The sequence below is a fragment of the Budorcas taxicolor genome, chromosome X, assembly GCF_023091745.1.
Source record: "Budorcas taxicolor isolate Tak-1 chromosome X, Takin1.1, whole genome shotgun sequence".
In the NCBI taxonomy this organism is placed as follows: domain Eukaryota; kingdom Metazoa; phylum Chordata; class Mammalia; order Artiodactyla; family Bovidae; genus Budorcas; species Budorcas taxicolor.
Window position 1 is genome coordinate 129,383,160 of NC_068935.1, and position 24,228 is coordinate 129,407,387.

At 40.4% G+C, this 24,228-nt stretch overlaps 1 protein-coding gene across 1 annotated transcript in view; it reads left to right on the forward strand.

The window, feature by feature from the left end:
* VEGFD (vascular endothelial growth factor D) overlaps positions 1-22,683 on the forward strand; it is a 41,260-nt gene extending 18,577 nt beyond the window's left edge. The window contains exons 2-7 of the mRNA XM_052663617.1: positions 6,225-6,435; positions 10,381-10,571; positions 13,697-13,845; positions 15,046-15,146; positions 21,337-21,532; positions 22,390-22,683. Coding sequence (XP_052519577.1) covers positions 6,225-6,435; positions 10,381-10,571; positions 13,697-13,845; positions 15,046-15,146; positions 21,337-21,532; positions 22,390-22,516 — 975 coding nt within the window. The 3' untranslated portion in view covers positions 22,517-22,683. The remainder of the gene's footprint in view (positions 1-6,224; positions 6,436-10,380; positions 10,572-13,696; positions 13,846-15,045; positions 15,147-21,336; positions 21,533-22,389) is intronic.
* Positions 22,684-24,228: the final 1,545 nt, after the last annotated feature.

A 24,228-nucleotide genomic window follows, 5' to 3' on the forward strand; every position in this document is an offset into this window, starting at 1 on the left:
TTCTTCATCAGCTATGCATTAAGTATTTACTTAAAAAGATGAACCTGACCACATATTCTACCCTCAAGGAGATCATAGTCTAATAAGGGAAATGTAATATCCTCATTAAAAATACAGTCTAAGTTAGGGATAGCATAGAAAGCTTGATGCAAAAAGTGGCAGGTGATTTGGACCTGGAAGGAGGATACTCCGAGGAAGAACCTTGAAAAATACGTGATGCAGTTCAAATAAGTCAGTAATGTCAGGGTTAAGCTTTCTGTAGCATTTCTATTTATTCATACATTTAATGAATATTTAGCTCTTACTATTTTTTCTTTGTATAGCTTTTATTTTTATGCTAAGATAAATGTTGATACATCCCTTTAGTTTTTTCCCATTTTTTCTTTAAATATATTTAAAAATATTTTTACAGTGTTGTATTGGTTTCTGCCATACAACAATGCAAATCAGCCATAATTATACATACCTGTCCTCCCTCCCTAGCCTCCCTCCCCTCTCCCCATCCCATCCCTCCAAGTCATCACAGAGCTCCAGGCTGGGCTCTCTGTGCTACACAGTAACTTCTCATCAGCCAGCCATCTTACACCTAATAGTGTGTGTATGTTGATACTCCTTTCATCCCACTCTCCCTCCCCCACTGTGTCCACAAATCTGTTCTCTACATTTGCGTCTCCATTCCTTCCCTGCAAGTAGGTTCATCAGTACCATTTTTTCTGGATTCCATATATAGGCATGAATATGCTATATTTATTTTCCTCTTTCTGTCTTACTTCACTCTGTATAACAGGCCCTGTGTTCATGTACCTCACTAGAACTGACTTAAATTCATTCTTTTTTATGGCTGAGTAATATTCCACTGTATATATCTACCACATCTTTTTTATCCATTCACCTATTGATGGGTATCTAGGTTGCTTCCATGTCCCAGCTATAGTAAACAGTGCTGCAGTGAATACTGAGGTACATGTGTCTTTTTCAATTATGGTTTCCTCAGAGTGTGTGCCCAGTAGTGGGGTTGCTGGGACATATGGTAGATTTATTTCTAGTTTTTTAAAGAATCTCCATACTGTTTTCCATAATGGCTGTATCAGTTTACATTTCCACTGACAGTGTAGGACAGTTCTTTTTTCTCCACACCCTCTCCAGCATTTATTATTTGTAGATTTTTTGATGATGGCCATTCTGACTGGTGTGAGGTGATACCTCACTGTAGTTTATATTTGCATTTCTCTAATGATTAGTGATGTTGAGCATATTTTCATGTGTTTATTGGTCATTTGTATGTCTTCTTTGGAGAAATGTCTGTTTAGGTCTTCTGCCTATTTTTTGATTGGGCTGTGTATTTTGCTAATATTGAGCTGTATGAGCTGCTTATATATTCTGGAGATTAATCCTTTATCAGTTTTCATTTGCAATTATTTTCTCCCATTCTGAGGGTTGTCTTTTAATCTTGTTTATTGTTTCCTTTGCTTTGCAAAAGCTTTTAAGTTTAATTAGGTCCCATTTGTTTATTTTTGTTTTTATTTCCATTACTCTAGGAGGTGGGTCAAAGAGGATCTTGCTGTGATGTATATCAAAGAGTGTACTGCCTATGTCTTCCTCTTTATTATTTTTAATTGAACTATAGTTGATTTATAATGTGTTTGAAGTATACAGAAAAATGATTCAGTTATACATATACATGTCTATTCGTTTTCAGATTCTTTTCCCTAATAGGAGAAGAAATATTGAGTAAAGTTCCCTGTGCTATACACTAGATCCTTGTTGGTGTATGTGTATGTTAATTCCAACCTCCTAATTCATAGCTCTACCTATTACTATGTGAATAAAACATATCATTACTCCTCCAGTGGTACTTAAGACACAGTGGGGAAGAGAAGCATTAAGTAAGTAATGGCAAATAATTCTTTAGTGTCAGTGGTGGTAAGTGCTGAGGAAAAGGATGGGGAGCTAGAAATCCATGTGATTGAAGGACCAGACCCAGGCAGGAGTGGGAGTTGTGGGGGAGGTTTCCATATGGAGGTAACACCTGGTTGATAAAGGTTTAGCTAGACAGAGTGGAGGGCATTCCCAGCAGAGGGAACAGTGGGGACTGAGGCCAAAGCGAGAAGAAATAAACAAAAGAGCAAACCAATGAAATGGGTGTCCAGTGATATCCCATTGTTCAAGTCTCTGATATTTTACATTGCCTCCCAAACTGGATACAACTAGTTTGGCCTTTAAGCTTCCAATTCTTCCTCTTTTTTGTTTTAAACCACTATATTGTTATACAAGTTACATACTATAAAATTGAACCATTCACCTGTTTGAAGTAATTCAATGGTGTTTAGTAAACTTACTGAGTGGTGCAGCCATCTCCATATAAGATCCCTTGTGTATGTGTGTGTGTGTTCTCAGTCACTCAATTGTATCTGACTCTTTGCAACCCCATGGACTACAGCCCACCAGCCTCCTCTGTCCACAGGATTTGCCAGGCAAGAATACTAGTGTTTGTTGCCATCCCTCCTCCAGGGGATCTTCCTGACTCAGGGATCCAACCTGAATTCTTGCATCTCTGGCACTGGCAGGCAGGTTCTTTACCACTGCACCACCTGAGAAGCCCAAGATCCCTTGTGCCCCTTTACAATTAACCTGATTCCCACTTCCAGCCCTAGGAAGCCAGTAATCGATTTTCTGTCTCTTGAGTAATCCTTAGGAGTGGAATTAGTTGATCATACCATGAGTTTAACTTTTTAAAGAATCGGTGAACTCTTTTCTAAAGTGACAGCACCATTTTACAATCCCATCAGCGATGGATGAGGGTCCCCATTGCTGGGCATCCCCACCAACCTTTGGTGTTGTCTTCTTGACTGTGTCCATCCTCAGTTCAGTTCAGTTCAGCCGCTCAGTTGTGTCCCATTCTTTGCAACCCCATGGACTGCAGCACACCAGGCTTCTTTGTCCATCACCCACTCCCAGAGTTTACTCAGACTCATGTTCATTGAGTTGGTGATGCCATCCAACCATCTCATCCTCTGTCATCCCCTTTTCCTCCCACTTCAATCATTCCCAGCATCAGGGTCTTTTCAAATGAGTCAGCTCTTCGCATCAGCTGGCCAAAGGATTGGAGTTTCAGCTTCAGCATCAGCCTTTCCAATGAATATTTAAGACTGATTTCCTTTAGGGTGGACTGGTTGGATCTCCTTGCAGTCCAAAGGACTCTCAAGAGTCTTCTCCTACACCACAGTTCAAAAGCATCAATTCTTCAGCACTCAGTGGCTGTTACATAGTATCTCACCCCACCAACCTCTCTTCCCAATCTTACTTTCCAGCCCTCTCACTCTCAAGCTCACTCTTTACCCAACAAAAATGAACCTCCTGCTGTTTTTTCCCAATGGGGCTCCTTGATGTCCCCAAATTATGCCTTTGGTCAGTCTTTGAATGTGTTCTTTGACTTGATATTTTTTTTGGAGGGAGAGGCATGGAAATTGAGAGCTCAAATTATTAGGAGTACAGAATGCTTTTGATTTCCCCACAACATGGACACTTGCAAATTCCTCCTCCAAACCCGGCCACCATACCTTTCCAGATATCTTGGCTGCTGTCTTAGTTACACTCGGCCTAGATGACTGCCTGGGCCTGAGCTGGGCAGATGCTCGTGCTTCCTTGGAGAGAATGCCAGGTGAAGTCAGAAATTAAGGAGAACTTCCTATTGTCTGCAGGAAGAAGTATGCATTGAAATAACAGTACATCTTGTTACAAAGACTTTAAGTCTCAATTTAGAAACTGGCTTCTGGTAGCCAAGACATCAGAGAATGATTTTTTATTTAGGAGGGAAATTGCTAACAGTCTTAGATTAATGACCACAGACGCATAAAAAGATGCTGTGTGACAAAAAGCAGCGATCTGGTAACACTTCCACAATTCCTCTTGCTGAGTGCTTTCTGATTATTTTAGCTTTGATTAGCACTTCCATTAGAAAATAGGAAGAAATTATAAGCAACTTGGCAAATGTTTGGTAGTTAAAACCATTGAAATCTATAGTTTTAATATGTACTGGGGGCTGTATTTACACTTTTAAATTTTGTGTTTGTCTTGTTCAAACAGATAAAATGAACTATACAAAAATCCACCAATGCAGAAAACCTCTTGGAGTTAGTAGTCATTCTTGACCCTTCGTAAATATATGCCTACCTCCTACCCCCACAAAGAATTAGTTGTCAGCTTTCTGCTTATTCTGAATCTTTAGTATCTCCACTTGTAAGAGCAAAATAACTGTCTGCAATTTATGAATTATTTCAAACTAGGTTTTAAATTATAAGGCTTAAAGTTTGCTTAAATAACTTATACTTGAGTGAACACTTCATTTTTTATGATGAGGTAAGTTGTATGAGCTCTTCAGTGGCCTTAATACAATTCAGAGATTTGATTATTTCCCATTGAGCTCTCATGGTTGGATAATTTGAAGATATTTCTTAGATTGAATTGAAACTTGTAAGAGCTATGAAGCCTTATCATTTTGAAATTGAAATTTGCCTCAATAAATAAAAATCCTCTCAGAGTACAATTTTTAAAGCATTTAAACAGCTATTTGATTGTTTTCATTATTTTCATGGGGAAGCAGTCTTATAACAAAATTTTATTCCACAGAGTGGATTGAATATGAAGTAGTTACAGTGTCCAAGTAGAAGAGGCAATGAATAATCATGAAATAAGAAACTATTGAAAAATGAGCCTTAATAGCACATCACTGAATTTCAGAGTTGCTGGAGAGATTGGCAGTTATTCAATTTCATCCCCAGATTTCTTAAATGAAGCAGTTACAGAATGCTCCTGAAATTCAATGTCTATTCCCCAAACCCCATCTGTGCTCTTCAAGCTTCCTTCACCCCTTGCTCCCAGAAAACTGCCTTGAGACAAATTTCCCAAAGAAGTGAGAAATCACAGGTCTCAATGAGTCCTGCGATCTTCAGACCTGGGTCATCTCTGTGAGCCTCCTCTTTCAGACCCTCTCATTCATTCATCCTCTGTCTGCTTACCTCCGGAACTTACACCATAGCAACCCCTCTAGGTCCCTGCTTTCCCTTCTGCATATGTTCTTCTGCTCTGTTGGCGCTTTCCCTCAGTTCATAAACATGTTCGAGATTCTCGCACCTTTGTTAAAACATGCACACATACACACATTCACATTCATATCTGGACTTCCAAGTAAAATGACCTTCTGCATTCATGTTTTCAGATAGTTTACAGTCTATAGCCATGATAAAATAAAAAGTTGATTCCAGGATGATAAACATCTGCAGATCACAAATATTTGCAGAAATGGCACCAAAAACATGACGTTGAAGAGCTCAATATGTTATATACCTTAAACCTACACTACCTATATGTAAATTGTATCTCAAGAAAAACAATTTTAAAAAACCCCACGAAACTGAAGCTGCAGAACTGATGGACTCCTCTGGAAGGTGGAGGCCATCAAGAGTTCAGCTCCAGTGGGTAATGGGCTTCTGGTGGCTTTAGGCAACCCTTGGCTTATGACTGGGCTACTTTAACCTCTCCCTCCATCTTCACAAATCCTCCTCTTCTGTGTCCATGTCTTCCCTCTTCTGACTTTTATAAGGATGTTTATATTTGTATTTAAGGTTTACTCAGATAATCTAGGGTGACCTCATCTCAAGATCCTTAACTTTATTACATCTACAAAGATCCTTTTCTCCCAAAAAAGTCTTATTTGCAGGTTCTGGGGTTTAGGATGTGGACATGTCATTTAAATGTCTGCCATTCAATCCACTACGATGTTGTCTTTATTATTTATTTCCAGGGGAAATAAGTCATTCCATTGATCATAAATGAACAGAATGTGGATCAAAATTACTACTTGTCATTTTTCCTAGATACTAGTGTCCCTTTGGATAATCTAATTTTTAGCTCTATTTACATTTGTGAAAGTGAAAGTTGCTCAGTCATGTCCTACTCTTTGTGACCCCATGGACTATACAGTCCATGGAATTCTCCAGGCCAAAATACTGGAGTGGGTAGCTGTTCCCTTCTCCAGGGAATCTTCCCAACCCAGGGATCGAGCCCAGGTCTCCAGTATTACAGGCAAATTCTTTACCAGCTGAGCCACCAGGGAAGCCCAATTACATTTGTAAGTGCTAGCAAAAAAATGCTTGTTATTGAGACAAAGTAGAAATTGAGTAATTTGCTTGTAAATCAGATTTTTTGGTTTGTTTCACTTTAAGCGGGCATCTCGGTCAATGTTAGAACGATCTGAGCAGCAGATCAGGGCGGCTTCGGGCTTGGAGGAACTACTGCAGATCACACACTTCGAGGACTGGAAGCTATGGAGATGCCGACTGAAGCTCAAAAGTCTCACCAGCACAGACTCTCGCTCAGCATCCCATCGGTCTACCAGGTTTGCGGCCACTTTCTATGACATGGAGACACTCAAAGGTAGGTGTATGCATGTGGAGGCCAAGTCTTACTCTTTATCAGATAGTAACAAATGTGCCAACTTGCACCAAAAGTTTGAGCAGGCTAGGCACGTGGCAACGAGAAGAAAAGGAGGTCTTTGATTTTATAACTTTGATTTAGTGGAGAATCCTGGTTTCCTGTGTTTACTCAGCAGAGAAACAGACTCAATATGATTTTGAGATCAAAATTCAATGCCAAATAACACTTCACAGTATAGAAATATATTAAACTCAGAGTCATGAGGGCAGAACAAACCCAGAAAGACTGTTCTTAATTGAAAAAAATAATTGAATTTACTTAAAAAATAAAACAACCTGGGCATTCATTAAATAAGGAGCATTCTATGGCCATGGATGAAAACCAATAGATTAGCTATTTTTATGTCTTCAAAATTCTGTGATTTTTTTTTTTTTAAGTAAGAATGAAAAGCAGAATTTAGAAGCTGAGTTGGAATAATGCCTACTGGTATTACTAGCAGAATAATGGAGAGGATAATTCTCTAGACAAAAGAATCCAGATTCTGGACTAGAAAATAACATGATTTGAAATAAAGGGAATGACTCTTCCCTAGTAAGCTTTGCAGGTTCTTTATAAGAAAACCATTGTCATGATGTACTGTCCTGTAATGAAAGAATCACTTGCCAAATACAGTTGTGTGGCCTCCAACTAGACGTTTAGCTTTTTTCTTTTCTTTAAAAAATTTGGCCGTGACACACAGCATGTGGCATCTTACTTCCCCAAGCAGGGATGGAGCCCATGTCCCCTGCAGTGGAAGTGCTGAGTCCTAACCACTGGACCAACAGGAAAGTCCAGCATCTCACTTTTTAATGACATGTCACAACAACACAAGAAGCCACCGTAGCATTGATGAGCTAACATTTTAGATTTGATTAACATATGATTACCTGGTATCGAATTGTAGCTATTGCATAATAATTCAGATTGATTGCTCAGCCAAAATTATTCTTGTCTTTCTCTATAAAGTTATCTTTATTTTCTTCCATTTGTGAAAGGACAGTGTTGAATGGGCCGCTGTCGTTGGCTGTGGGGAAAGCTGTGCATAGGCAGGATAAATCCCTTGGCAGCATGGAGGCCTGGATGTCAAGAGGATGCGTGATGCGCATGTGAATGACTATGTCTGAAAGAGTTGAGATGGTTGGAACCGTGGTCTAGAACCCAATTTAGCCAGAGGTCTGCAACTCTAGTTGTTTCTCTGTGGTGAACTAGCATGGACTTCGTGAAAGTAAAGGGATGAGACCTCATCTGAAGATTCAGGGCTTTAACCTTCTACCTGCCTGAAGGCCTTAGGCAAGCCTGAAGCTACTCTGTGAAGATGGAGATAGAGAAGCAATTACCATAAAACTAAGACAAGCTAATTTTAAAAAGTCGTTGATGTTGAAATGAACATTTTCTAAGGAGGAAACCATAACATTAAACAAAATATTTAAAAAATCATAAATAATACAGAATTTGCTAACTCTAAAATGTCTCTTATTACATGGCAGAGGGGGATCATCTAAAGTTATTACTAAGAAGTAGCAGGTGGCGCTAGTGGTAATGAGCCTGCCTGCCAAGGCAGGAGACATAAGAGACGCAGGTTTGATCCCTGGGTCGAGACAATCCCCTGAAGAAGGAAATGGCAGCCCACTCCAGTATTCTTGTCTGGAGAATCCCATGGGCAGAGGAGCCTGGCGGGCTACAGTCCATAGGGTTGCACAGAGTTAGACATGACTGAAGCGACTTAGCACACACAGAAGTAGCAAATAATGAAACCCATGTGGTATCCCAATGACAATTTCTTATAACTCTTCCTCACGTACTTGAGGGTAATTCCCCGAGGAAGAGCAGTCCTGCTGGGCAGTAGTCAAGGAAGCTGAGATAGGAAGCCTTTATTCAGCGACAGTGGTCAGAGTTCCACACAGTGTTCTGACTTTCAAAACTTAAGTTTTATAAAAAAGCAAATGGAAAGCAACATTTAAGTGGAATTTTAAACAAGAAAGAGTTTTTAAAAGTTGATTACTTGTTTTTTCAGCGATTTATGATTAATAATAGCGATTTAAACAGTACCTAATGGGATAATTTATTTCTCATGTTTACAGCCTTCAGGCTCTGTATGTAAATATTCATAATCAAAAATTTTAAATGGTTTGTTGGGCTAAAAGATTTTATTATGAAAAAGGAAAGTTTAGGTAAACTGTGTAGCGTAGGCAGTGCTTTTCAGCCAGCCAAACATACTTTGTGTTTTCAGTGATCGAAGAAGCAACCTATGAGGAAATTTGAGGTTAAGGAGGGGCGGAAGGGAGAAAAGCTGTGGGAAAGATGTCTTAAGGGAATAATTTAGAGACTAGCAGCAGATCTGCAACAATGGTATTTTGTGCGTATCCTTCAGGTAGAAGTTTTCTCTATCCCTTCTAGTGGAAACACATTCACATATACAGGAATTCAGAATGTGGGCAGAGACCAACTAGATTTTTGAACATAAGATAAAAACAGAGAAGAGTTTATCTATTGCTGTGTAACACATTACCCCAAAACTTAGGTGCTTCAGACAGCATGTTTTGGTCTCACAGTTTCTGTGGGTCAGCAGTGCAGACACGGGCTCGATCAGTGTCTCTCCTTCAGGGTCACTCCGGAGCTTTCAGTCAAGGTGTCAGCTTGGGCTATAGGCACCATCTCACGGTTCAGTTAGGGCCGGATGTGCTTCCAAGTTTACTGAGAGGTTGTTGGCAGGATTCAGTTCCAGACAAGCTGTTGGGCCGAGGATCCCACCTCCATTGGTACCTGTTGGATAGAGGCCACCCTCACTTGCCCGCCACGTGGGCCTTTCAGCATGGTGACTCACTTCCTCTAAGGCTGCAGTTGAGAAGGCAAGAGAGGGTGACTGCTAGCGAGATGAAGAGCAGTCTTTGTTAACTTCACCATGGGCGTGCCATCCCACCGCTCTTGCTGTCTTTTCTTCATAAGAATTGGGGTACTAGGCCCAGCACACATGCAGAGGAGGGGATGACAGAGGGTGTGAACGCCAGGAGGTGGGCATGATTGCGGCTCAGACTAGAAGCTCCCTACCACAGAGGGTTTTAACCACCCCCCAGCCTATAATCGACTCGACAATTCCATGTCAAACTAAAAGAAAGTCTTTAAATGTTGCCAGTATCACAAATTTGAATCATTTCCCAGAAACAGCCACAGAAAGGCTATACAACATTATCAAAATCTAATTTAAAAAAATGAACTTTGAGAGAAAGGCAAGTGTATTTTACAGGAATGTATGTAATCCTTTTTTTTTTTAAATTCCCTGAGGCTTGTTTCTTGTTTCCCACAAATTCATTAGAATAGCCAGAAAATTTCTCCTTTCATCAAAATGAATCAGCTTATTCCATCATTTGATAGTAATGTCAGTATCAGACATTTGCAAATGAGAATACTCTGACTTGAGGAACACTTAAATTTTCATCCATATGTTTGCCATATATAGTTACTTAAGCAACCAACAGAAATGTATTTCCTAATGGTGCTAAAACCTACCCACACCTGACTTAAAGGAGAAGAAATGCTCTCCAGCTATATCCTGTAAATTGCTTAATAAATACTGCTTACATGTTATTGCTTTACATGCATCTATTTACTTCTTTATTAGCCAGCCTCTCCAGATGCACCCAATGTAGTTATATCCAGGACATGGTGTTTATTACTAGTGGAAAGTAGAATTGGTGGCTATGAAGGGATCATAAACATGGAAAGGAACACAGATTTGGGTTGTAATTTTTCTGCCAACAATCCTTGCTTAAAGCCAACCCCAGACACCCATCTTGTGAAATCAACAAGCTTGATACATACAAGAATGATGGTGCTGAGCAAACCCTGGTACATGTAGGCACGTCAGGGCCATTTGTTCTGCTGACCCAACGGACTGCCTCTCTGCAGTTATCGACGAGGAATGGCAAAGGACACAGTGCAGCCCTCGAGAGACCTGTGTGGAGGTGGCCAGTGAGCTGGGGAGCAGCACGGACACGTTCTTCAAGCCTCCCTGTGTGAACGTCTTTCGGTGTGGCGGATGCTGCAACGAAGAGAGCCTCGTCTGTGTCAATACCAGCACGTCGTACGTTTCCAAACAGGTAGGAGGACACGAGCCCTCTGTGGCCCTGATGCTGGGGGCGTTGACAGCTACAGCTCAGCTGGTTGCCAAGCGCTGTCTCAGTGCTTTAGGTGTATCATCTTATTTAACTCGGAAACAAGCTCAAAGGGCAGCTTATCGTCTTATAGATGAGGACACGGAGAGTCAGAGAGGGGCTCCAGATGTACCCGAGGTAGTTATATCTAGGACTGTCTCTCTGATGTTATGATGTCAAGGATTGGAAAATCATATGGAAGCCACTAGGGCAGACATTTCAAGGAACAAAGATAGCCATGCTGACTTGTGTTATTAATTAGGTACCACATTGTTCAAATGGAGTGACTGAGAAGAGTTTGATGAAGGGAATGGGCAGGGTAGGGGAAGGAAGAAGGGCTGGCGAAGTACCCAGAGCTGCTAGAAAGGGGGCGCTGTTCCCACCCTTCAACTGAAGAGGCCAGAGGGTGGTGTGGTTATGGGAACCCAGAGAGGAAGTGGGGAAGAGCGCTGCAGGACTGGCTGGGCGAGGGGCAGCCACTGCGCACTCTTATCCTGGCAGGGAGAGGGGGCAGGGTGGAGGAGGTAAGGAGGCTTACAGATGTAGTCATGGAGGTCAGCATCCTTGAACACAGTGGGGAAGGAAGAAAAGAGGATGGCATCTCCAGAGGGGCAGATGGAGAATATCTAGCACAGAAGACTTTGGAAAGAATCCTCCAGTCCCCATGAAAGAAATAATTCTTCCCTCTTCATCTTATAAAACCTCCTTTGCTCAGTAGGTAAGTTTTCCTTTGTATTGCTCTCATATTGTTGTAAAATGTATAAGGCATGCATGCGTGCTTAGTCAGTCGTGTCCGACTCTTTGCAACGCTATGGACTGTAGCCCACCAGGCTCCTCTGTCCATGGGATTCCAGGCAAGAATACTGAAGTGGGTTGCCATACCCTCCTCCAGGGGATCTTCCCAACCCAGGGATCGAACCCACCTCTCTTATATCTCCTGCATTGGCTGGTGGGTTCTTTACCACCAGCACCACCTGGGAAATCCATACATGGCATTAGTGGAGCAGTAATAACAAACTTAGGAAAGAAAATATACTAAAAAGCTGTAAGTCAAACTACATTCCTTTTGGTTCGATGTTGCAAATCCATCACACATATTGATATATTTATTCAATTGTCACATTTGCCTCTACAATCTAGTCTCATGATTGGGAAAAGAGGCACTGCAATAAAAATTATTATTATTCTGTAAGATATTATGAAAAAACTTGAACAAACTTTTTGGCCAACCTAATACATATCTTATTCGGAAGGAAAGAATGGAATGCTGATTTGTTTTGGTACTAGGTTAACATACCCTTAATTTTCCCCCTATACCTCTTAAAATAGCCCTTAAAATTTAGAGTTTCTTTTTCTAAATTCTTTTAGAGAATCTTGAACTTGTAAAAATTCTGACCTCTACTGTTTGACAATCAGAGGGGGAAAAATGACATGACTATGGCTAAGCATCAACTGTCAGTTGAAGCAGAGGTTGCGTAACGTAAGAGGCTTTAGTTCATGACTGTGTTATACCCTAGAGTATACTGAAAAATTTCGCAAGATGAAGTTCATGCAAAATAAACACTGTTAAAAACACTCTTACTTAAACTTATGGTAGTACCATTACACATTAAAAGGTCAGGACAAACATAACTTTAATGGATTGTTTCCACTTAATAGATAATTGAGTATTTTGACTGTTGTCCACAACAAATGAGTTTCCAAGAATATGCTTAAGTGTAAGTGTTCAGCAGTTTTTCTTTCCAAGTATGCATATTTGAACATTGTAACAGTGTTTTCCAAAAAACTTCTCATCCCAAAGTTATGGGCTGTTCAGTGAAATACCTCTTAGAAGAGAAGTGAATAAATGAAGACTCTCTGTAGCAAGGACTATGTGGAATGGTAATTGAATGGACAGAACATTAAAATCAAGTTCAAATTCACCTGTACATCAGAGAACCACTCGAGAATTAAAGTAATTGAAACTCTTGGCAAGTAAATTTTACCTGCTGAGATTCCATCTTGCAGCTCCTGGTCACAGCAGTTTCATTCCAAAAAGTAATAAGGCATATTCTTGAGAGTATGCCCTCTGGCTGTAGAGTAGACTGTGTGGGTTCAGATCCCCACCCTCCCAATCAATAGTTATATGGTCTTAGGCCAGTTATGTAACCTCTCTTTCCATCTGTTTCTTCACCTGTAGAGTTGGGGGGTAATAAAACCAACCTATAATGTTGTTATAAGGGGTAAATGGATTAATATAAAGGTACTTACAACAGGGGCTGGCATATGGAAACATAGAAAAAAATGATAGTCATGTTACTTATAATTGTTTGGGCATGATGGTCTTGTATCAGTCAGTTTTTACTCTGTAATGCTGAATAAACACCCTAAAACTTAGTGGCTTCAAACAATAATGACATTCTCATTCCTGTATCTGAGATTCAGTTAGTTTAGAGTTTGGGCTCAGTTGGGCTTGACACCAAGCTGCAGGCTGAGTCCAGGTCTGGTCCCCGTGTCTTCCATCCCTTAGACCAGCAAGACTGCCAGACTGTGCTCTTCTCATGGCTAGAGCAAATGCACGAGACAGTGAGCTCCAGAAAGCACACGTAGTTCAAGTCTGTGCTTGTGCCAAAGCAAGTCACATGGCTAAGTCCAAAGTCAAGGAAGAGGAAACTATCCTTTGGTGGAGATGGCGTGGGAAGGGATAAGCGAATCGTTTTGAACAGTTATCTCTTCACCATGGTTGCAAAGAAACGTCATCCTTACAATTTCTACTCAGACTTAAAGCAGGAGCAGGGAACATTTTACAAGCTAACTATTTTACAAGGGTACTAGGGACACCAAAAAGTTAAGAGACTTGACCAAACTTAAATACTTGATAAAGTGATGTAAGGCGCTGGTCTTCTGATTTGCAGCCCAGCATTCTTTTTATCACACCAGCCCTCATCCTTATTAGTTCTATCTTAACGGACAACTTTGCTAAAGTCACAACCATAAGGGACAAAGGCAAAAATGCAGACTGTAGACATGATTATTTTTTTGTAAAACAAACAAACAAATATATGTATTATAGTTCTCTTTCTCTACTCTAGCTCTTTGAGATATCAGTGCCTTTGACATCAGTGCCTGAATTAGTGCCTGTTAAAGTTGCCAACCATACAGGTTGTAAGTGCTTCCCAACGGCTCCCCGCCACCCATTCTCAATTATTAGAAGATCCATCCAGATCCCAGAAGAAGATCGGTAAGCCTTTCTTACAGTTGTTACGCTTGTTAAGCCTTTCGTACACTATGCTTGTTCTTGCCTTGCTGAAGCTGTGTGTGGAGAATCCGTCTCTAATTACAGAGTCGTCTCTCTTGCTTCAAGCTCTTTCTCTTTTAGGTTCTAACACATATCTGTGGGTAATAAGTGTTTGGCAAGTGTATTTTTTACTAGGTGTCAAAAACCTCAGTGGCTGTGAACTCAGCATGTCAACTTGTAGGCACCTTTGTTCTCAATACGCATAGTTTGATGCAGTTGTAAAAAACTCCAGCCTCAAATTTGGCATCTGTCCCCTCATTCCAGAACAAGCATTAGATAAAACTCATTTCAGGCTGTTTATATATTTAAGTCCCAAAGTTAGGAGGGAAAAAAGGCTCCTGGCATCATCGGAGAGTGGCAAAGCTATCTGCTTCTGATTTGGGCATTTTCTAAACCCTTCCTCTTAAGTTTACAAAATGGGAAACTGTATTTTAAATGAAAGTGACTTAAACTTAATTTGACTAGACATTTTCTTGTGAGGATTTTGTGATTCTTTGTGAGACAGATTATGACACCCTAAAGTGTTCTGAAATCAAAGGTCAGAATCATTGAGTTGAGAAAAAAGAATTTAACACAGAGAATCAAAGGGCAAATTACAACCATTGAATAAAAATATAAAGTAATTAAGTTGGAGACTTTGATCTTGCAGAAGTAAAGGAGGAAACGCACTGTGTGAGTGGCTAGTGAAGGAGTCAGCCTTAAGCCAAGCAGACCCCTCTACCTTTCTCAAGTAGAAGAGAAAGCTCATGGAAAAGGAACATTTACAAAATTTTCCTGCTGTCCTGGCCAGTGTTCTTATCTCCATTTTACAGAAAATAATGCTTAGGAGCTGTGTTAGAACACTGTTTACTTTAGGTAAATAAGCTTTGTTGACAGCTAATTTGCATAGTTTTTAACACCAATCCTCTTAAAAAGATTATAACTTTCCAAAATTACAGTTTCATTTCCAAAGGTTTCCACAGAGAATATTTGTAATTACAGAATTACTATCTAATAACATCTTCTTCATAAATATGAATTAAGCTCCTGAAAATCTTCACTGTTCTCTACTCAGAAATGTATTCAACATTAAAAAAAAAATGTTCCAAAGGTATGATTACCTTTGAAAGCTTTAAAATATGATTTATTGTCTTCTTTTCCTAGCTGCTCCCATTCCAAGAAGCTCTGTCCTGTTGACATGCTCTGGGATAGCAATAAATGTAAATGTGTTTTACAGGAGGAGAATCCACTCACAGGAATGGAAGGTAATGATTGCAGTGGCGAAATAATAACAGTAATAACAATAACAATAGCAACTAGTATTTATTGACACAATTTAAAGCAATTGTGTAAACTTTTTATATATATCAACTAATTTACTCCTCCCAACAATCCTATAATGTATGATTAACACCTCTTTTCTTTTTACAATTACACAATGGACACAACCAGGATGTCTAGTAATTTTTCTCAAGGTCACACAGCTAAGAGTGATAGAAGCAGTGAGATTCCAGAGCCTTTTGGTATAATTATATAGTAAGTCCACCAGTGCATCATTCTGCTTTTTAATCTTAAAGCCCCAAATGATTAGAGCATCTCAAAGCAATGAATTTGAAAGGGGATGATAACCTTTAATGAAAGTCGCTTCAGAACTAAACACGAGTCAGCCACATTTTACTGACTTTTTTGTATAAAAACCTCACAGGAACCTAAGGTAATTTTGGACTTGGTTTCTTTCAACTGTGTCTTGTGAAAACATGCCAGTAATTTGAGAAAATGGTGAATAAGAGAAGACTTCTTCTGACACAAGGGTAAAGTAAAAGCAAAACACAGCTCTTGGACTCAGGGGAGTTGGGAAGCAGATGAGCTAGGCTCTCATCATTGCACATAACTCTTAACACTGATTTCTGATCACAAACATCCGCCCAAAAACAAACGCACTTTTTATTGATTTCCAAGGTAACTTGACATGATTCCACTGTAAAGGTTGCAAGGACTCGTGTGTTTTGAACCTTGCTTGTTTTTCCAACTGTGATCTACAAGCAAGATTAGTAAGGAATAAACTATAAGGAAATCTGTCCCAGAAACTGTAAATAACAAGCTAACTTTATGCTTCTCTCAGCTTCCAAATGTTTTCATGAACGCTCAGCCCAGGGTTTATGGAACCTTCAAGTTCATGTAGTTTAAATGACCATGCATATCTTTTTGAAAATTGAAGTACAACTGATTTACAATGCTTCAGGTGTACAGCAAAGTGCTTCAGTCACATATATATACATACACACACACACACATCCATATATATTCTTTTTCAAATTCTTTTCTGTTGCTACAAGATATTGAATATACTTCCCTGCGTTATACAGTAGGTAGTAGTGTTTTATCTGTTTTATGTATGCTGCTGCTGCTGCTGCTGCTGCTAAGTCGCTTCAGTCGTGTCCAACTCTGTGCGACCCCATAGACGGCAGCCCACTAGGCTCCCCCATCCCTGGGATTCTCCAGGCAAGAACACTGGAGTGGGTTGCCATTTCTCCAATGCATGAAAGTGAAAAGTGAAAGTGAAGTCGCTCAGTTGTGTCCGACTCTTCGTGACCCCATGGACTGCAGCCCACCAGGCTCCTCCGTCCATGGGATTTTCCAGGCAAGAGTACTGGAGTGGGGTGCCATTGCCTTCCCCAGGGGATCTTCCCAATCCAGCAATTGAACCTGAGTCTCCCACACTGCAGACAGACGTTTTACCATCTGAGCCACCAGGGAAGCCCTTGTTAATCCCAAACTCCTAATTTATCCTCTCCTCCCTTTCCCTTTGGTAACTGTCTTCTGTATCTGTGAGTCTATTTCTGTTTTGTAAATGATTTCATTTGTATCATATTGTTGACGATTCCACATATAAGTGATATCATATATTTGTCTTTGTCTGACTTACTTCACTGAATATGATAATCTCTAGGTCTATCCATGTTGCTGCAAATGGTATTATTTCATTCCTTTTGATGGCTGAGTAGTATTCCATTATGTATATGTACAACATCTTTTATCCGTTCACCTATTGGTGGACATTTAGATTGCTTCCGTTTCTTGGCTGTTGTAAACAGTGCTAACATTGGGGTGCATGTATCTTTTCAAATTATAGTTTTCACCATTTCCAGATATGTGTCCAGGAGTGGAATTGCTGGGTTATCTGGTAACTCCATAAATGCCCATGTTGATTTTGAATGTCATGTACATCCTTCCCACCAAGTCTTCATCTGTCCTCTGCTAGAATATACATCAGTCATGAGGAAACTTGCCAAACTCACTGAGGCATTCCAGTTACACTGGGCACACTCTTGTTGCTAGTAAACTATATGGAACCTGAATATCTTTCTCCCTTTCTCTCTAGGACAGTGCTGTCCAATGGAGTTACAGTGAGAGTTACATATATAACTTATATTTTATAGTACTCTCATTTAAAAAAGTCAAAATAAGCAGATAAAATTATTTCCAATGTGTTTTACTTAATCTAAAATATTTTTTAAAAAACACTCATTTCAGTGTGTAAGCAATATAAAATCCATCAATGATATATATCTTCATTCTTGTGCTGTCCTTGAAATCAAGTGTGTATTTGACACTTACAACACATCTCAATTCAAACTTGCCATTGCATGCTCAGTCTGGCCTGGACCTATCATATTGGACATCCCAGCTCTAGAGCATCGACTCGTTAGTTTAGGTTTACCCTCTAGAACCATGTCATACCGATCTAGTTCTTTCTCCATGTGACCCATTTTTAAAGTTAGGAAATTATTGTGTGGAATCTAAAAAGTGGTACAAATGAATACAAAACCAGAAATAGAGTCACAGGTATAGAAGACAAACTTATGGTTATCAAGGGGGAAAGGTTCAGTTCAGTTCAGTCGCTCAGTCGTGTCTAACTCTTTGTGACCCCATGGACTGCAGTACGCCAGGCTTCAGATTGGGATTAACAGATACACGCTGAAAGTGAAAAGTGAGTGTTAGTTGCTCAGCTGTGTCCAACTCTTTGTGACCCGATGGACTGTAGCCCACCAGGCTCCTCCGTCCATGAGATTTTCCAGGCAAGAATACTGAAGTGGGTTGCCATTCCCTTCTCCAGGGGATCTTCCCGATGCAGGGATCGAACCTAGGTCTCCTGCATTGCAGGCAGATTCTTTACCATCTGAGCCACCAAGGAAGTCCCAGATAAACACTACTATATATAAAAGAGATACACAACAAGGACCTACTGTATAGCACAGGGAACTCTATGCAATACTCTGTAATGACTTATATGGGAAAAGAATCTAAAAAAGAGTGGATATATGTATAAGCAATTCACTTTGCTGTACTGCTAAAACTAACACAATATTGTATATTCCAATAAAAATAGGTTCCAAAAAGAAAGTTATTGTGGAAAACTGTATACATAGAACTTAAGGTGGTTCTAGTTAAGGTTTCCTTGGTATACAGCTCCTGGGAGAGAGATTGGTATTCAGGAGTTTACTTGCAGGAATGCTTTCAAAGGTGAAGGGGCAGGGGCAGGACTTGGCAGGGGGAGAAGTTGAACTGTATGGCAGTTGCTGAGAGGTGTTAGCCAAGCCTGTTGGGAGGTGTCTCAAATTGAGACAGAGGGGCTGGGTCCTATGGATTGGTCACTGGATATGGGCTTCCTCTAGAGGGGATATAACCTTGAAGGAGCCAGCTTCTTTCTGCTGAAGGTAATTCCTGCAGAGGGACCTAGCTGGTATACATGTATTTTGAGAGTAGGAAAAGTAATGAAGAAAGAGAGGCGTGCTCTGAGCGGGGAAAAAATGAGTGCTCAGAGCTGGAAGGGAGAGAACCCTCCCATCACTCCATCAGGGTGCTGGAAGACGTTCAAGCATGGTGAGGACATAGAGACAGGGGGCTGGTACATATGAGAGCAGAAACCAGGGAGCTTCATGCGAGACCTTGTGAACCGTGTCCCAGAGCTTGGATGTGGCATTAAACACAAAACAAAACCACTCAACTAGTTCAAGTGGACAGTGACAGCACCAGTTAGGATTTCAACAAAATCAACCCAGTGACAGTGTACAAGAGGAGATTGGCTTGGGGCAAGCAAGGATGAAGGGAACCTTTTGGGAAGTTGTGGCAATGATGGAAGTGAGAGGCATGAGGTAGCCTAGATCATAACCATTTCTAATTTTCATCTCCCACAATGCAGTTGACATGGGCCAAGTTCACGGTCACTTCTCAAGTGGCCTCATCAAACTCATGACGTGTACTGAGCTTACTGTTCACTAAATACTTCCCTCCCCCCATACATGTGGCTATTAAGCCAACTGCCTTTCTCCAATGACTTCCCTGAATGAGGACATGTGCGTTAGTGAACTGAAGTCCAATTTCATCTTGTTAGGTTTAGGCCATTGCACTAAACTGTTTCCAAAAACAAAACCAGAAAACTAACAGTACCAAAAAAAGGGGAAAATAAAGGGGGGGGGTCCTGATTCTGGATTTTAACTCCTCCAGACACCCACAAATTCAAGAATTTACTTGGAAAAATTCTATCAGTTTATTGATCAAAATGATAAATGGAACAAGGCTGAGGACCTAACACATTGGTATCCCATCATCAACTTCCCTAAGATTGAAATTGAAAGCCAGTACTTCTGAGTATCGCCCTTAGCTAGTTACTGCTTCACTCACTTCTCCTATATCCTTTCTCTGTTAGTTTTAACTTGTCTGTAAGGACTGAGGTCGGTCATGGCCAACTACATTGCTGAAGTTCAGCAAATATCTTTTAGATTGTTTCCCTAAATCACCTCTCCAAGAACGGAGTTGGTTGGGCTGGCCTGAAGTGTTCTAAGAGAAATCTCTACTGCCACCTAGTGATCCATGCAAATCTTTTAAGAGCTTCTATCTAGTCTTGTTCCAAAGTGACACATGCTTCACTGGAATATGCTTTACAAAGCTTACCTTTTTCCTCTTCATACAGTTCAGAATGGCGTATCCCCAGATCTGGCCTTTCAACACCAATTCCACATGAGCCCTCAAAGATCATCAACCACAGAGCAATTAAGACTATGAGGTTGGACGACACAAGATTTTGAAATATCATTAATGGCCAGATGAAAATAAATGACGCTTGCTCCTTGAAAGGAAAGCTATGAAAAACCTAGACAGCATATTAAAAAGCAAAAGCAAAGACATCACTTTGCTGACAAACGTCCATATAGTCAAAGCTACGGTTTTTCCAGGAGTCGTGTACAGATGTGAGAGTTGGACTATAAAGAAGGCTGAGCGCCAAAGAATTGATGCCTTCGAATTGTGGTGTTAGAAAAGACTCTTGAGAGTCCCTTGGACTGCAAGATCAAGTTAGTCAATCCAGAAGGAAATCAACCCTGAATATTCACTGGAAGGGCTGATGCTGAAGCTGAAGCTCCAATCCTATGGCCACCTGATGTGAAGAGCCAACTCACTGGAAAAGACCCAGATGCTGGAAAAGACTGAGGGAAGGATGAGAATGGGGTGACAGAGGATGAGGTGGTTGGATGGCATCACTGACTCAATGGACATGAATATGAACAAACTCTGGGAGATAGTGAAGGACACAACAGCCTGGCGTGCTGCAGTTCATGGAGTTGCAAAGAGTCAGACAACTTAGCAACTGAACAACAACAATGGCAAAGTGGGAGAGAAGCAGGTTTGGGGAAGAAACTAAACAACTTTCCTCCAAGCCTTTCAAGAATACTAATGGGACATTTTCAAATTCTTCTAAAGCTTCTGTCTCTTCCAGTGAATTTCAACTTGATCAGAATTGGCGGTGGAATACTAATTATCCAACTGTTTTGTATATTTTCTAGAAATATCTGTTAGCTAAGTGTGTCAAAAACTTCTCAGCACCTCCTCTCTGAGCCAACTGTATCTTCCAACAGATGTCTGTGGAATCAAAGTACATTGTCATGTTATATTTTTTATACTAGAGTTATGACCTGCAGTGAGGAAATACACCTACCTGGAAGGTCTGAGGTGTATTTCTACAATGCCCTAGTATTTCTGTTCTCTCCTTTTATTCTTCACCTAAAACTGGGAAGGAGTAGACTCACAGTCCTTAGACATCCTGTATTTTATGACTAATACGTGGTTTTGCAAGGTTGTTTTTTTCAACTAGTCACAACCTAGTTGTGACATCTTAAAAAATCTTAATCTTAAAACATCTTAAAAAATCTTACCAAAATATTCAGCTTACAACATTTTTATAAAAAACTAAAGAGAACATGTGAATTCTGTGTTAGTATTGTGAAATCAGAGGTCAATCTCCTTCATTCTGTGAAAATATTAAGGGCAAAAATCTACAAAAAAGGAGATTGGGTGAATCCAAGCTACTTTACAATGATGTAATGAATACAACCAACTTTGGGGATCCCATTCTCCATGCTACAGCTATTTGACCAACACTTTTCTGTTTTGGTTTAGATCACACTCACCTCCAGGAACTGGCTCTCTGTGGTCAGCACATGAAGTTTGATGAAGATCGTTGTGAGTGTGTCTGTAAAATGCCATGTCCCAGAGATCTCATCCAGCACCCAGAAAACTGCAGCTGCATTGAGTGCAGAGAGAGTCTGGAGAGCTGCTGCCAGAAGCACAAGATATTTCACCCAGACACTTGCAGGTGAGTGGCTTTTTACTTTTGCCTATATTTGACCCATTGACATTTAATGTAAATACTAATTAGATTTGGTGAGATTCCTTATTAAGCTAGTTTTATTCTTCATTGCCAAGCCCCCTTTTTGATAATAAAACAGAGGTTTGGCAACTGAGTAAGTATATAGAGTGATGATTAATTGTGAAATCAAGAAAATTCTGTCTGCTGTAGCTGGGTTATGGATCTTCAGCAAAAACTAAAGTTGAAGACATATACACAATTATTTCAGATCAGCTGACTCTTTAGCTCAGTCTCTCTCTTAATATAGATTGACATATGTTTATTTTTTCCTTTGAGGAAGGGGATGCCATTGGATTTATATAACAAGAAATTTACTGATGAATAGAATGCTTAGAGGAGAAGGCGATGGCACCCCACTCCAGTACTCTTGCCTGGAAAATCCCATGGACGGAGGAGCCTGGTAGGCTGCAGTCCATGGGGTCGCTAAGAGTCGGACATGACTGAGTGACTTCACTTTCACTTTTCACTTTCATGCATTGGAGAAGGAAATGGCAACCTACTCCAGTGTTCTTGCCTGGAGAATCCCAGGGACGGGGGAGCCTGGTGAGCTGCCTTCTATGGGGTCGCACAGAGTCGGACACGACTGAAGTGACTTAGCAGCAGCAGCAGCAGCAGCAGAATGCTTAGAAGTTAGCAGTTGTGCTTTAATAACCATGTGGGATAACCAGCCAGGATTTTATATTGACATCCTAAATATGAATCTGGAAAATTTACTCTGAAAATGTAATCAAATCAGAACAGACTTTTTCCTTAGAATTTAGTCCTTGATTCTGAATTCTCATGTTTATCTTCTTTTGTAACAGCTGTGAGGACAGATGCCCCTTTCACCCCAGAACGTGTGCAAATGGAAAACCGGCATGTCCAAAGCATTGCCGCTTTCCAAAGGAGAAAAGGGCCACCCATGGGCTCCAGGATCGAGAAAATCCTTGAGTTAGCCTTGATTCCCAGTTCCCCATCCATGTCATTTAAACAGCATGCTGCTTTGCCAAGTTGCTGTCAGTATTCCAGGTGTTAGGGAAAAAAAAATCCGTTTTACATAGTACCGTGGTGAATCCCGACCGACCTTCCATTAAACAACAGCTGAGGATTCCCTGGCTCACTGCCAGATGTCTTCTAACAGAAGATGCTCTGCACACCGGGGAATGGAGAGGAAGAAATCTCCCTTACCCTCCCCTCTTTTTTCCGTGAGTGAAAAAGGTTTGATCATCATGGAGTGACAGGTACCATGTGATTAATTACTCAGAGCAGATGAGGCAATTTGCATAGTCTTCGAGTCCTTTGCTAGTTGCAACTCTCTTGTGAACTATTTTGATTCTTTCTTATGCAGATCTTGATGTGTATGATCAGCACTGATTATCTGATTACTGTCCAGCTTGTAGTTTTGAGTTTACCAAACTACTGTTGTTTTATATTTAAGTGTAATTAAAGAAAATAAACACATTTATTCAAGCCAGAGAATTTTGTGTTAATTAATATGCTATAAATTTACTGCTATAAATTTTATGCTAAAGAAAAAATATTTTAAAGAGAGAAAGGAATTCAGAAGTGGGAGATGTGGGAGAGACATGAACACACTAAAACTAGATTCCAGTTTTGGGAATCCAAAGGACTAGCTCTCAGAAGGTTTAAGATTTTAAACAAGGTTGAATCGATGTGACTCAAAAATCAGCTGAACTTCAGCCTTTTGTTTGAGATTCAGATTACCTTGACTTGACCTCCAGTTGAACTTGACTTGAAGGAGGAGAGCCCACTGATGTCCCTGACATCTTTGGGGGTGTATGTTTCTTCCAGCCACCTCCAGCTCCACGTTTCTGCATTTACTCCACTCTAAGTCTTATTCATATTTCAATTCTCATAGCCATATGATTCTTCTCTGTTCCACAGCTACCCGGGAAGGATGCACAAGCCTTTTTCCTTTGCTTTTTTGCCCAAATACTCCCACAAATAACTTGTTGACAGCACAGACTTTACTGAAAAATTTGGTATAACAGGGAATTTAGCAGCTTTAGCAGAACTAAGCTTTTTAGCCAAATAACTTAAAAACTGAGGTTCTCCCAAGCTTCTTGCATAGGTAGGTAGATAGATGCACACACACACATACAATCTATTACCTTTATTGCACACTTTCATAAATAGTTGTGTTCATGTTATCTCCCACTACCCTGTGACTTCCTTACAACTGGGAATTGTGTCCTGATCAAACTTCTGTAAACCAGGTTTCTCAGGGTGGAGCAGTACAATAATAAGGAAATAGAGAACAATAAACAAGTATAGCAAAAAATCCTTTTGTTTCTCCTGGAGCCGAATGATAGAATTGTTGGATCCTGGTTCAAATGCCTGCTCTTCCTCTCTCAGGGTTCTAAGCAGTTCCCGAATTCTCCCATCCATGCCCTCATCATTTACTGGTCTTGGTCCAATCACTCCTCTCCTGTCACTGTTCCTCTTGTCCACATTTTATGACCTTTATGTCAATGGGCCTTCATTCTTCTAGGCGTACCATTTGATTCTCAGGCTTCTGACACGATTCACAGGTAACTTGGTTTCTTAACTGTATTAGGATTCAATTTCTTGCTTTGTCCCTTCATCCAGGTTCTACAACTCTCTCCGCAGTAGTTCTCCCTTGAGAGCTGGGGCGGCAGATG